At 45.3% G+C, this 13,974-nt stretch overlaps 1 protein-coding gene across 4 annotated transcripts in view; it reads left to right on the top strand.

Annotated features, from left to right (window-relative positions):
• TNFRSF9 (TNF receptor superfamily member 9) overlaps positions 1-3,272 on the top strand; it is a 32,199-nt gene extending 28,927 nt beyond the window's left edge. For 3 of the 4 annotated variants that reach the window (XM_031664139.1, XM_031664136.1, XM_021935696.2), the window contains one exon: positions 2,215-3,272. In XM_031664139.1, coding sequence (XP_031519999.1) covers positions 2,215-2,303 — 89 coding nt within the window. In that variant the 3' untranslated portion in view covers positions 2,304-3,272. The remainder of the gene's footprint in view (positions 1-2,214) is intronic. The other variant, XM_017956841.3, reaches the window with a different exon arrangement.
• Positions 3,273-13,974: the final 10,702 nt, after the last annotated feature.

The following is a 13,974-nucleotide window of genomic DNA, read 5'->3' as shown; positions in this document are numbered from 1 at the left end:
CAGCCAGGCAGGGGTGGAGGAAGTTTGGGTTCTGCGCTATACCTCCTGGAGGGTGAGCGTCTCCTTTTTATTACTAGACATGTGGGAGTTCCGGCTCCCACTAGGCCTCCTCTGACACCACCCCAGGAAGGACGGGGAGATGAGGCTTAATCCACGGTGAGGGAGGAAGTTCAGGTTCTCTACCCAGTCTTTCCTGGTGGGCTTGCAGGTGGAGCCACTGTGTTTTTTGTGGTGTTTTGTTAGAATTGAGTGGTTATTGTCTAGAAGGTTTTGGGCCAGGCGCAGTGGCTCATGCCTGTAATCTCAGCACTTTGGGAGGCCGAGGCAAGCAGATCATAAGGTCAGGAGTTCAAGACCAGCCTGGCCAATATGGTGAAACCCCATCTCTACTAAAAATACAAAAATTAGCGGGCGTGGTGGGGGGTGCCTGTAGTCCTAGCTACTCGGGAGACTGAGGCAAGAGAATCACTTGAACCCAAGAGGTGGAGGTTGCAGTGAGATGAGATTGCGCCACTGCACTCCAGTCTGGGTGACAGAGAGAGAGTCCGTCTCAAAAGAAAAAAAAAAAAAAGAAAAAAAAAAGAAGCTTTTAGTCTTGCTCTGCTGCCCCTTTCCTAGTCTCACAACTAGGGAGTACAAACTCTTCTTAGTTTTTTTTTGTGTGTGTTTTTTGAGATGGAGTCTTGCTCTGTTACCCAGGCTGGAGTGCAGTGGTGCAATCTCAGCTCACTGCAACCTCCGCCTCCCAGGTTCAAGCGATTCTCCTGCCTCAGCCGCTTGAGTAGCTAAGATTACAGGTGTGCGCCACCATGCCCAGCTAATTTTTGTGTTTTTACTAGAGACAGGGTTTCGCCATGTTGGCCAGGCTGGTCTCGAACTTCTGACCTCAGATGTTCTGCCTGCTTTGGCTTCCCACAATGCTTGGATTACAGATGTGAGGCACCACACCTGGCCTCTTCTTGGTTTTTGTTTTGCTTTGTCCATACTATTGGCATTTTTAGGTTGCTGCTTCTCTGGTTCCCAGTCAGAGGGAAACGAGGCAGAAAGAAGCCCATTGCCTTGTTGTTTCTTGGGTCCGGAGATCATGACCCCATTGGCCTTCCTCTCTCTGCCTTTTGGAGAGGTTTCAGCAGGACTCAGCAGGACAAATACGGAAAGCATGACATCTCAGTCTTCCCAGAAGAGATCTCCATTTTGAAATTCATCTTCGGATCAATTTCAAAAGACATCCCGTTGGTATTTCTGAACATCTTGCCAGTTTTTCATAAGTTCTAGGAGATGGTGTGGTTATTTGGGTTGGGTTATTTTTTTATAGCAACAAGCATGTGAACTTGGGGTAGGACTTTTTGACTTGCTTGTCTGTAAATAAATACCTGCTTGGGATTGAAAAACTGCTGAGCAGTAACATAAATACTTCACTAACATGTAAAAGAAAGCCCGGCAGCTCATGCGCAGATCAGTTCTTGGTTCCTAACGATGGAAGTCGTGGGGATACCTCCACACTCTTGGAGTCATAGCATTGTGTTCCAAAGAAACCATCGGATCTCGAATCTACATAACCCTCAAGACGAAAATATGTGCTGCTGAATTGAAACTAGAGCTATGATTGGGATATGGCAAATATTTTATGCTTTAGTGATTCATGCTTATGGTTTTTTTTTAGCTAATGTAGAAAATAAAGAAAATAATTCTTAAAGACCAGTAAAAATATTTGGTCAATGGAAACAAATGTCAAATAATCTCCAGAGGAAGTTCATCCTCGCTGTTACCTCTCTTGTGGATGTTTGTTAAAAGTATTATTATTATTATTATTATTTTTGAGACAGAGTTTCGCCATTGTCACCCAGGCTGGAGTGCAATGACGCAATCTCGGCTCACTGCAACCTCCGTCTCCCGGGTTCAAGCGATTCTCCTGCCTCAGCCTCCCCAGTAGCTGGGATTACAGGCACCCGCTACCACGCCCGGCTAATTTTTGTAGTTTTAGTGGAGATGGGGTTTTGCTATGTTGGCCAGGCTGGTCTCGAACTCCTGACCTCAAGTGATCTGCCCACCTCGGTCTTCCAAAGTGCTGGGATTACAGGCGTGAGCCACTGCGCCTGGCTGAGTTTGTTAAAATTAAAAGGGAGAATGTCTGCAGCTGTAATTTATGGAAAATAAGTGTTAAATGATTCAAATAGACAACAAAATATATGTATCTTTAAAAATTTTTTTTAGCATTTGTGAGACCGGTACAAACCACTCAAGAGGAAGATGGATGTAGCTGCCGATTTCCAGAAGAAGAAGAAGGAGGATGTGAATTGTGAAATGGAAGTCGATAGGGCTGTTGGGACTTCCTTGAAAAGAAGCAAGGAGATATGAGTCATCTCACTATCACAGCTTTCAAAATCAAGAACACCATCCTACAAATACCCAGGATTCCCCCAACACATGTTCTTTCCTCAGTGCCAATGAGTTGGCCTTTAAAAACACACCACTTCCTTTTTTTTTTTTTTTTTTTTTTGGACAGGGTCTCACTCTGTCACCCAGGCCGGAGTGCAGTGGCACCATCACGGCTCTCTGCAGCCTTGACCTGCGGGAGCTCACGTGATCCTCCTGCCTCAGTCTCCTGAGTAGCTGGAACTATAAGGAAGAACCACCACACCTGACTAACTGTTCTGTTTTTTGTTTTGGTAGAGAAGGCATTTCGTCATGTTGTCCAGGCTGGTTTCATACTCCTAGGCTCACTTTGGCCTCCCAAAGTGCTCGGATTACAGACATGAGCCGCCATGCCTGGGCAAAATAATACACCACTTTTAACAGAACAGACAGATGGGGCCAGAGCTGGTGATAAAAAAGCATTTTCTAGATACCACTTAACAGGCTTGAGCTAGTTTTTTTGAAATCCAAAGAAAATCATAGTTTAAATTCAATTATGTAGGCCAGTGGTCCAACTACAATGATAGTCAAAATCAGTGCAGGTTTGTGTTTTGGTGCTAATGTGACATATGACAGTAAGCCACAAGGTGCAGTAAGTGCCCCAACTAAACTTCCCATTGGTTCTGTCATGTAACATGACATGCTCCACCATCAGGGGAGTATGAGGAGACTGCCTGACTCTGCGGTCAAGAGCAAAAAACCTCAGGTCTGGAGGAAGTTTTGGAAAGAGTTCAAGTGTCTGCATATCCTGTACACCTTCTGCCTTTGTCCTGCTCCCTTTTAAGCCAGGTTATATTCTAAAAATTCTCAACTTTTAACATAATATTTTATACAAAAGCCAATAAATGAACCACATACGATAGGTGTGAAGTACAGTGAGAAAATGAACACCTGCGAGCTCACCGTCCTACCACAGCACTAGAGTGGGGGCCGCCAAACTCCCATGGCCAAACCTGGTGCACCATTTGCCTTTGTTTGTTTGTTTGTTTGCTTGAGACAGAGTCTTGCTGTGTTGCCCAGGCTGGAATGGAGTGGCTACTCAGAGGCACAGTCATAGCACACTTTAGCCTTAAACTCCTGGGCTCACGTGATCCACCCGCCTCAGTCTCCCAAGTAACTGGGATTACAGGTGCAAACCTGGCATGGCTGCCGTTGTTTGGCTTATGATCTAAGGATAGCTTTTTAAATTTTATTTATTTATTTATTTTTGAGACAGGGTCTCACTCTGTTGCCCAGGCTGGTGTGCAGTGGTGCGATCTTGGCTCACTGCAACCTCTGCCTCCCGGTTCAAGCAATTCTCGTGCCTCAGCTTCCAGAGTAGCTGGGATTACAGGTGTGCACCACTGCACCTGACTAATTTTTATATTTTTAGTAGAGACGGGGTTTCACCATGTTGGCCAGGCTGATGTCGAACTCCTGGCCTCAAGTGATTCATCCACCTCGGCCTCCCACAGTGCTGGGATTACAGGCGTGACCCACTGGGCCCAGCCAGCTTTTACATTTTTAAATGGTTTAAAAGTAATCCAAGGAAGAATAATAGCTTATGGCACAAAAAGTTATATAAAACTGAAATTTCAGAGTCAATAGGTAAAGTTCTACTGGAACACAGCCACACACATTTATTTATATACTAAGACTGGCTTTACACTACAAGAGCAGCGTTGAGTAGGTGTGACAGAGACTCCATAGACCACAAATCCAAAATGTTTAATATCTGAACACTTACAGGGTCAAAGTCAAGGTCAGAGCCGCCATCCCTGTGCTGCTTTCTCCCCTCACCTTCTGCCCATCCCCAGGCAGCCTTTCTTAGGAATTTTGAGTCTATCTGTCCCTTGCTTAAAAAAATCATTTCTCATATAATTATGTATCCTAAAACTATGTTATTTAGTTTGGCTTGTTTTTGAGCTTTATGAAAATTGTATTGGGCTATATGGAGACTTCTGTGACTTGCCTGAATCACTCAAAATTATATTTATAAGACTCATTGTGGCCAGGCATGGTGGCTCATACCTGTAATCCCAGCACTTTGGGAGGCCGAACCGGGTGGATCACCTGAGGTCAGGAGTTCGAGACAAGACTTGCCAACATGGTGAAACCCCATCTCTACAAAAAATACAAAAATTAGCCAGGCATTGTGGCAGGTGCCTGTAATACCAGCTACTCAGGAGGTTGAGGCAGGAGAATCGCTTGCCCCAGGGAGGCGAAGGTTGCAGTGAGCCGAGATTGCACCACTGCACTCCAGCCTGGGTGACAAGAGCAAGACTCTGTCTTAAAAAAAAAAAAAAAAAAAAAAAAAAAGACTCATTGTGTTGTCGTGTGTAGCTTTAGTGCATTCGTCTTAACTCTGCTGGAAATATGCCATTATTTATAGATCCATCCTCTACCAAGAGATGCTGGGTTTTTACCAGGTGTTTCGAAATCATGGGCAATGTTGTCATGGATGTTATTTTACCCATCTCCTCTGCAGAAGTGTCTCCAGGGAAAGTTTCTAAAAATGGAAGTCTGGGTCTTAGGGCATGTGATGCTCAACTTTACGAGCTGGTGCCTATATCAGTTAGGACATGCTAAGTTATGCAGAAGTAACAAATAATTCCCCAACTCTTAATAGATTGCAATGAAACAACAAAGGTGCATTTCTTTTTCTTTCTCTCTTTCTTTCTTTTTTTTTTGAGACAGTGTCTCACTCTGTCTCCCAGACTGGAGTGTAATGGTGCGATCTTGGCTCACTGCAACCTCTGCCTCCCGGGTTCAAGTGATCTCCCTGCCTCAGCTTCCTGAGTAGCTGGGACTACAGGCCCATGCCACCACACCCGGCTAAGTTTTGTATTTTTAGTAGAGACAGGGTTTCAACATGTTGGCCAGGCTGGTCTCGAACTCCTGACCTTAGGTGATCTGCCCGCCTTGGCCTCCCAAAGTGCTGGATTACAGGCGTGAGCCACCGTGCCTGGCCATTTCTTACACTTTTGTATGATATGCCTATTGCAAGCTTGCCGTGCCTCTGTCCTATGTTATTTCACTCTGGGATTTAGGTGGAGGGAGCAGCTTCTCTTTGGAACACTGGCCATCACATGGCAAATGGATATCTGTCACTTCTGCTCCTATTTAGTTGGTTCTACTGTAACCTTTAGAGCAAATCACGCAGCCAAGCCAGGCATCAATAGGGCAGAAAAGTATAAACTTTAAATAGAGGGGAGGAGAAAATATTTCTGAACAATAGTCTACTGCAGTAACAAATTGCTTTTCCAAGTGGCTGTCCTAATGTACCCCCGTCAGTCATATAAGTGTCATGTAAGTATCCCATTGATCCATATCCCTGCCACCCTCTGGTACTATCAGGTGCCCTTAATTTTGCCAAGCCAGTGGGTACAAAATGAGATCTCACTGTGGTCTTAGTGTGCATTTGCTTGGTTACTGATGAGTACCTTGTCACATATTTATATACCATTTGTGTTTATTTTTTAAATAAAATGCTTGCTCATGCTTTTTTGCCCATTTGAAAAAAAAACTTGGGGCCGAGTGCAGTGGCTCATGCCTGTAGTCCCAGCTCTTTGGGAGGCCGAGGTGGGCAGACCGCTTGAGCCCAGGAGTTCGAGACCAGCCTTGGCAGGTGGATCACATGAGGCCAAGAGTTCGAGACCAGCCTGGCAAACATGGTGAAACCTCATGTTTGAATGAAACCCTGTCTCTACAAAAAATACAAAAATTAGCCGGGTGCAGTGGTGTGAACCTGTGGTCCCAGCTATTCAGGAGGCTTGCTTGAGTCTGGGAGGCAGAGGTTGCAGTGAGCTGGGACTGTTATCACTACACTTCAGCCTAGGCAAGAGAGAAAGACCTTTTCTCAGAAAACAAACAAACAAACAAACCCAAACGTGGTTGTTTGTCCTGATTCCTAAAAGGTCTTTTTGTATTCTAGATAATAATCTTTGGTCAGTTATATGTGTTAAAAAATATCTCCTTTGTGGCCAGGCACGGTGGCTTACGCCTGTAATTCCAGCACTTTGGGGGGCCGAGGTGAGTGGATCATCTAGGTCAGGAGTTCAAGACCAGCCTGGTCAACACGGTGAAACCCCGTCTCCACTAAACAAATACAAAAATTAGCTGGATGTGGTGACAGGCGGCTGTAACCCCAGCTGCTCCAGAGGCTGAGGCAGAAGAATTGCTTGAACCCAGGAGGCAGAGGTTGCAGCGAGCCAAGATTGCGCCATTGCACTCCAGCCTGGGTGACAAGAGTGAAATTCTGTCTCAAAAAAAATATATATATATATATGTGTGTGTGTGTGTGTGTATATATATATCCTTTGTAATTTATTTTTCCCTTTTAAAAAATTTTTATAAAATTCTTTTTTATTTTTATTTTTAGTAGAGGTGAAGTTTCACTATGTTGCCCAGGCTGGTCTTGAACTCCTGAGCTCAAGTGATCCTCCTACCTCAGCCTTCCAAAGTGCTGGAATTGCAGACATGAGCCACCGCACCCCTCCTGTTCTTCTCTAATTAATGGTGTCTTTCTTTGTCTTTCTGGTAATAAGCAAAAAGTTCTTCATTTGATATGGTTAAATTTATAACTGTTTTCTCATAAGGTTAATAATTTTTCTTGCCTGGCTAAAGAAATCCTTTTCTGCCACAATACTATAAAGATGTTTGCTCACATTTTATTCCAAAAGTTTTGAGTTTTGTCTTTCATCTTTAAGTCTAATATATCAGGAATTGGCTTTTGTGCCTGTTGGGAGGTAGTGATCTGATTCCATGTCTTGCATGTAGGTAACCACTAGTCCCTGCGCCATGTATTCAATGCTTCATCCTTTTCCTGCGGGTCTGCAATCTCATCTACCATCCATCAAGTTTCCATATGGCCACAGGTCTGCTTCTGGGCTCCCCGCTCTGTTCCATTGTCAATTTGTCTATCCTGTGCCAATATCACACTGTGTTTATTACAATAACTTTGTAACAGCTCTTGATATCTGGTAGGACATCTCCCTCCACCTTTTTTTTCTACTTCAGAAATGTCTTAGCTAGGCCAGGCACGATAGCTCACGCCTGTAATCCCAGCACTTTGGGAGGCCGATGTGGGTGGATCACCTGAGGTCAGGAGCTTGCGACCAACCTGGCCAACATGGTGAAACCCTGTCTCTACTAAAAAATACCAAAATTAGCCAGGTGTGGTGGCACGTGCCTGTAATCCCAGCTACCCAGGAGGCTGAGGCAGGAGAATTGCTTGAACCCTGGGGACGGAGGTTCAGTGAGCCAAGATTGCGCCACTGCACTCCAGCCCGGGTGACAGAGCGAGACTCTGTCTCAGAAAAATAAAAAAGAAAGAAAGAAATGTCTTGGTTATTCTTGGTTCTTTGTTCTTCAATATGAATTTTAGAAGCTGAATTTGAAAAGATTTGGATTGGAATTTCATTAAATCTACAGGTCAATTTAGGGAGAGTTGACAGTTTTACAGAATTAAGTCATCTGGTATTCCAATAAGAATAAGAGAACAATTATTGGCTGTACAATTATTTCCAAATAGTAGGCAAAGCAAAGCTTAGGAAGTATACTGGCGCCATTTTAGGAACAAAGCTAGGTGTGAATTTATTTGTCTTTCCAAATCATGATGCTGTAAGTTCTAAAGTGCTTTCTCCTCTTGGCTCTGGACACATGGTGTTTAATTACCTACTGTTCACTATCCTCAAACAGAAAGAGACTGGTCATGCCCCACAGGGTTAGGGCATCCGAGATAACTGAGCGAGCCTCTCATGTGTCCTAGATTACAAACCAAAAATCCACAGTTTATTCTGTGGATAAAGGAGGCTGTGTTTATGATACAGACTGTGATATTTTTATCATAGCCTATTCTGGTATCATGTGCAAAAGCTATAAATGAAAAACACAGGAACTTGGCATGTGAGTCACTGCTCCCCCTAAATGACAATTAATAAGGAAGGAACATTGAGACGGAATAAAACGATCCCCTTCTGGGTTTAATTTAGGAAGTTCCATAGTTAGGTTTCATAGAAATAAATGTAAATTTCTATGATTAAAAATAAATTAGCATATTTAGGGATATACAAATTATAAATCATTTTCTAAATGCTAAGAACAAGCTCAGGTTTTTTTCAGAAGAAAGTTTTGATTTTTTCTCTTTAGTGGAAGATATCACTCTGATGGAAAGTTTTGATATGAGAGGCAGATGACTACTAAAGTGGGCGTCTTCCCCCACACGAAGATGTTTCCATCTGTGGGTGAGAGGTGCCCACTGCAGCTAGGGCAGGTTACGTATGCCCTGTGTGTGGTAGGACTTGGAGAGTGACTTACTGTGCTGCTTTTATTTAAAGGACTCTCTAATAAGACACGAATCTATGATGTTCACAGAAAAAAAAAAAAAAGAGTAAGAAAAAAAGACCTTATTTTAAAAAGCTTGCAACGGCCGCAACATCAACCGGCAGGTTAATCATGAAATAAGGTGCCATGCTTTGTAAATGATGGAATCTTAGGCTTTAGTGCCAAAGGACGCTAAAGATTTCCAGTATGAGATTCCTTTTTCTTCCAACAATTGACTTATTAGTCACATAAAAATGAATGCTGTTGATCGGGTGCAGTGGCTCACACCTGTAATCCCAGCACTTTGGGAGGCCAAGGGGGATGGATCACCAGAGGTCAGGAGTTCAAGACCAGCCTGACCAATATGGTGAAACCCCGTCTCTACTAAACAATACAAAAATTAGCCAGGTGTGGTGGCACGCACCTGTAATCCCAGCTACTGTATCTGGAGCAGGCAAATCGCTTGAACTTGGGAGGCGGAGGTTGCAGTGAGCCGATACCACACCACTGTACTCCAGTGACAGAGGAGACTCCCCTGTCTCGCACGCTGTTTTGATCTGGTCGTGGTGGCTCACACCCGTAATCCCAGCACTTTGGGAGGCTGAGGCGGGTGGATCACATGAGACCAAGAGTTCGAGACCAGCCTGGCAAACATGGTGAAACCTCATCTCTACTAAAAATACAAAAAATAGCCAGGCATGGTGGCACACGCCGGTAATACCAGCTACTCGGGAGACTGAAGCATGAGAATCACTTGAGTCTAGGAGGTGGAGGTGGCAGTGAGCCGAGATCATGCCATTGCACTTCAGCCTGAGAGACAGAGTGAGACTCTGTCTCAAGAAAGAAAAAAAAAAGAAGAATGCTGTTTTCCTGGCTTGGGCAACATGGTGAAACCCCATCTCTACAAAAATACAAAAAATTAACTAGGCATGATGGCCCATGCCTATAGTTCCAGCTACTTGGGAGGCTGAGGTGGGAGGATCACTTGAGCACAGGAGGTTGAGGCTGCAGTAAGCCATGAATGTACCACTGCCCTCCAGCCTGGATGACAACGTGTGACCTTGTTTCAAAAAAAACCAAAAAAACAAAAAAAAAACCCTGTTTTTACATCAATATTGATTCAGATAGCTGTATTTAAAATTCACTAAGCCGTTGAAGCCTTTCAAACACCTTTTCCAAATTCACTGAAGAGGCAGATTCTGAGACATTCATTGAAGACGCTGACTACAGGATCCAAATGACTCCTTCACTGAACTAGCAGCTATCCAGGTGTCTACTCTGCACCAGGAACCACATCAGGACACAAGCACAAGGATAAAACTCACTTCCCAGCTAGGAACTTTCATTCTAGGGGAATGACATGTCCAACCTGGTAAGATCCACACATCCACATGATAAGGTAAAACTCACTTCCCAGCTGCGAATTTTCATTCGAGGGGAATGGCATGTCCAACCTGATAAGATCCATATTAGGGTCCAAGATGCTTTCTCTAAGAGGACTCTTCATTCCACACAATGCCACCAGGCACCAAGCACCGTGGATGGACTGTAAAAGGGGAGTGAGAGCAGCTGCCCTCCTGGAGCTCACGGGGGCGGGAGGTGGGGGAAGCAGGGGAAGGGGCAGCTGTACACCAGGGAGCTCGGCTGGGAGGGGTGGGAGGGAGGGAGGGCGGGATGCAGAGGAGGCAATGCCTGTCCAGGCAGTGTGCTTCTCAGAAGGAACCTCATTGGGAGGGCACATGGGAGGGAGGGTTGGGGCTGGGACTGAGGAGAAGGGAAGGAAGCCACAGAGTGAGCACGGACCAGAGAGCCAGATTTTATAAGTTATATTAAGAAACTCGGATTTTAGTCAGAAGCGGTGACTCACACCTGTAATCCCAGCATTTTGGAAGGCCAAAGTAGCAGGATCCCTTGAGGCCTGGAGTTCAAAACCAGCCTGGACAACATAGTGAGATTCTGTCTCTTTAAAAAAAAAAAAAAAAAAGGAAGCAGCAGTAGCAGCTTCGATTTTAACATGTGGTCCCTGGGAAGCCAGTGAAGAGGTGTGATTGGATTTGCCTTTTAGAAAGTGCTCCCTGACTGCAGGGAGGTATTTAGCCCAGTGCCTCGTTCAAATCAAGTACCCAATAAATGCTCTTCTTGGATTCTCATTTAATAAACATGAGTAATGTATTTAGCCATGCTCGGTACAATAGCACTCACTTCTATTAACTAATTTAAAATTTCTGATGCAAGAAATGCTTATAATTCAGTGCAATTACGATCACACATCCTGCAATTATGCTGTTTCCAAATATAGACCCTGGTTCTAAGAGGCCCCAAGAAGGCAATCCAAGCAAACTGTCTAATGTGGGGGACACCGCTGTGCACCTTTGCAGTCTGATAGCCGTCGTTGGGCCCCAATTCCTCCTTATTCACTACAAAAGCACTGGGAAGGTGAAATTAGCCTGAGCTTCCCTTTGATGTAAAACATTCTGTAGATCTAGGCATGGTGGCTCACGCCTGTAATCTCAGCACTTTGGGAAGCCCAGGTGGGAGGATCGCTTGAGCCCAGGAGTTCACGACCAGCCTAGGCAAGTTAATGAGAGTTAATGAGGCCTATGTCTCCACAGAATATGATTTTTAAAAATTAGCTTGGCATAGTGGCTCATGCCTGTAATCCCAGCTACTTGGGAGCCTGAGGCAAGAGGATCACTTGAGCCCAGGAGGTTGAGGCTGCCAACAGGTTGAGTGAACCATGACTGTGCCACTGCACTCCAGCCTGGGAGACAGAGCAAGTCCCTGTCTGAAAAAATCCCAAAAACAAACAAAAAACATTCTGTAGGGGCCAATGGAACATTTCTCCTTTGCTCTCTGCTGAAGAGCTGCTGAAAATCAACTGACAAAAGATAGATTAGCAGAAGAAAAGGCATACAAATTTATTTGATCATAGTTTTATGTTACATGGGAGCCTTCAGAATGAAGACCCAAAGATACAGACGTCAATTTTTATGCTTAGGTTCAACAGAGTATGGACAGCCATGTAGAGATAGGACTGGACAAAAAGGCTCTGATCTGATGCTAATGGACTGAGTGGGGAGACCCCGGGGGGGTCTATGTAGGTCCTTCTTGGCCTCTCTGTGCAGCCTTCCTTCTTTCTGAGTGTGGGGCAGGACCCTCTCTGGAATGGGAGCCTTATGACCTACAGCCAAACAAGGTAAGTCAGGGAATTTCTTTACGGCCAGTTTTCACAAAGGAAGGCAGGGTGGGCGGGCAGGGGGAGTTGGAGTAATCTTTTCAGGTTTTACGGCTGGCTTTGGGAAAAAGGGGTTCTGGTTTCTATGACCCACCTTGGGGAAGGGGGATTCTAGTTTCATGGCAGCCCTGAGGGAGAATGAGGGTCACAGACAGGAGGGCAGGAGAAGTTTAGAGGAAAACTTGCTTCAGAGGCCTTCATTTTGAACTCCAGTAATGTCATGTATTAAGTTTTACAAATGAATCTTCCTTAAACAACACTCTGTTACTTTTAAAAGACAAGTTCCTGGATGGCCTGTGTAAGGTTAACACATACATATGCTTTGCAGATTAAATGACTCTGTACTGTGTGTGCTCCTGTGGCACAAGAGTGCTGTTGAAGGCTGGACACGGTGGCTTACGCCTGTAATCCCAGCATTGCGGGAGGCCAAGGCAGGCAGATCACTTGAGGTCAGGAGTTTGAGACCAGCCTGGTCAACATGTTGAAACCCCGTCTCTACCAAAAAATACAAAAATTAGTTCGGCGTGGTGGCGGGTGCCTGTAGTCCCAGCTATTTGGGAGGCGTAAGCCCAGTCCTAAAAATTATTTTTTAATTGCCTTTCAAAAAGGTACACGGATACGCTTTGGCTGTGTCCCCACCCAAATCTCATCTTGAATTGTAACTGCCCTAATCCCCACGTCTCCTGGGTGGGACCTGGTGGGAGGTAACTGAACCATGGAGGCAGGTCTTTCCTGTGCTGTTCTTGTAATAGGGAATAAGTCTCATACGATATGATGGTTTTGTAAAGGGCAGTTCCCCTGCCACCCTGTAAGATGTGCCTTTAAGGCCCGGTGCGGTGGCTCACGCCTGTAATCCCAGCACTTTGGGAGGCCAAGATGGGTGAATCACAAGGTCAAGAGTTCAAGACCAGCCCAGCCAATATGGGAAAACCCAATCTCTACTAAAAATACAAAAATTAGCCAGGCGTGGTGGCACACGGCTGTAGTCCCAGCTACTAGGGAGGCTGACGCAGAAGAATTGTTTGAACCCGGGAGGCGGAGGTTGCACTGAGCCAAGATCGTGCCACTGCACTCCAGCCTGGGCAACAGAGCAAGACTCCATCTCAAAAAAAAAATGTGCCTTGCCTCCTTCACCTTCGAAGATTGTGGGAGGCCTCCACTCATGTGGAACTGTGAGTCCATTGCCTCTCGTCCCTTCCTTTATAAATTACACACAGTCTCAGTTATGTCTTTAGTAGCAAGAAATGGGAGTTATATATATGCCAATTTACATACCAATCAACGACGCAGAGCCACAGAATTTCTAAATCAGAGGGGAATAGAAGTCCAGGCCCAGGGAGAGAAGTGGCCTCTCAAGCTTGTGTAGCTGGTGTCTGATCTGACCAGTACCGGGTTCTGCTGGCTTCTAGGGGTGGTCTTAGTTTACTAGTCATGACCCCCTTTTTTTTTGTTTTGAGACAGAGTCTCACTCCCCAGCTCAGGTCAGAGTGAGTCAGAGCAGTGCACCAGCTCACTGCAACCCCTGTTCCCCAGGTTCAGGCAATTCTCCGGCCTCAGCTTCCCGAGTAGCTGGGATTACAGGTGCAAGCTACCACACCTGGCTAATTTTGTTTTTTTTTTTTTTTTTTTTGAGATGGAGTCTCACTCTGTCACCCAGGCTGAAGTGCAGTGGTGCAGTCTTGGCTCACTGCAACCTCTGCCTCCGGGTTCAAGCGATTCTCCTGCCCCAGGCTCCGGAGTAACTGGGACTACAGGCACACACCACCACGCCCAACTAATTTTTGTATTTTTAGTAGAGACGGGGTTTTGTCAGGTTGGTCAGGCTGGTCTCAAACTCCTGACTTCAGGTGATCCACTCTGCCTTGGCCTCTCAAAGTGCTGGGATTACAGGCATGAGCCACCATGCCTGGCCTAAATTTTTAGTAGAGACAGGGTTTCTCTGTGTTGGTGAGGCTGATCTCAAACTCCTTGTCTTCAGAAATCCTCTGCCTCAGCCTCCCAGAGCGCTGGGAGCTCTGGGA

This window comes from Papio anubis, chromosome 1 (genome assembly GCF_008728515.1).
Source record: "Papio anubis isolate 15944 chromosome 1, Panubis1.0, whole genome shotgun sequence".
NCBI lineage: Eukaryota > Metazoa > Chordata > Mammalia > Primates > Cercopithecidae > Papio > Papio anubis.
The sequence above is the reverse complement of the archived record's forward strand: the minus strand, read 5'-3'. Positions and strand labels throughout refer to the sequence as shown.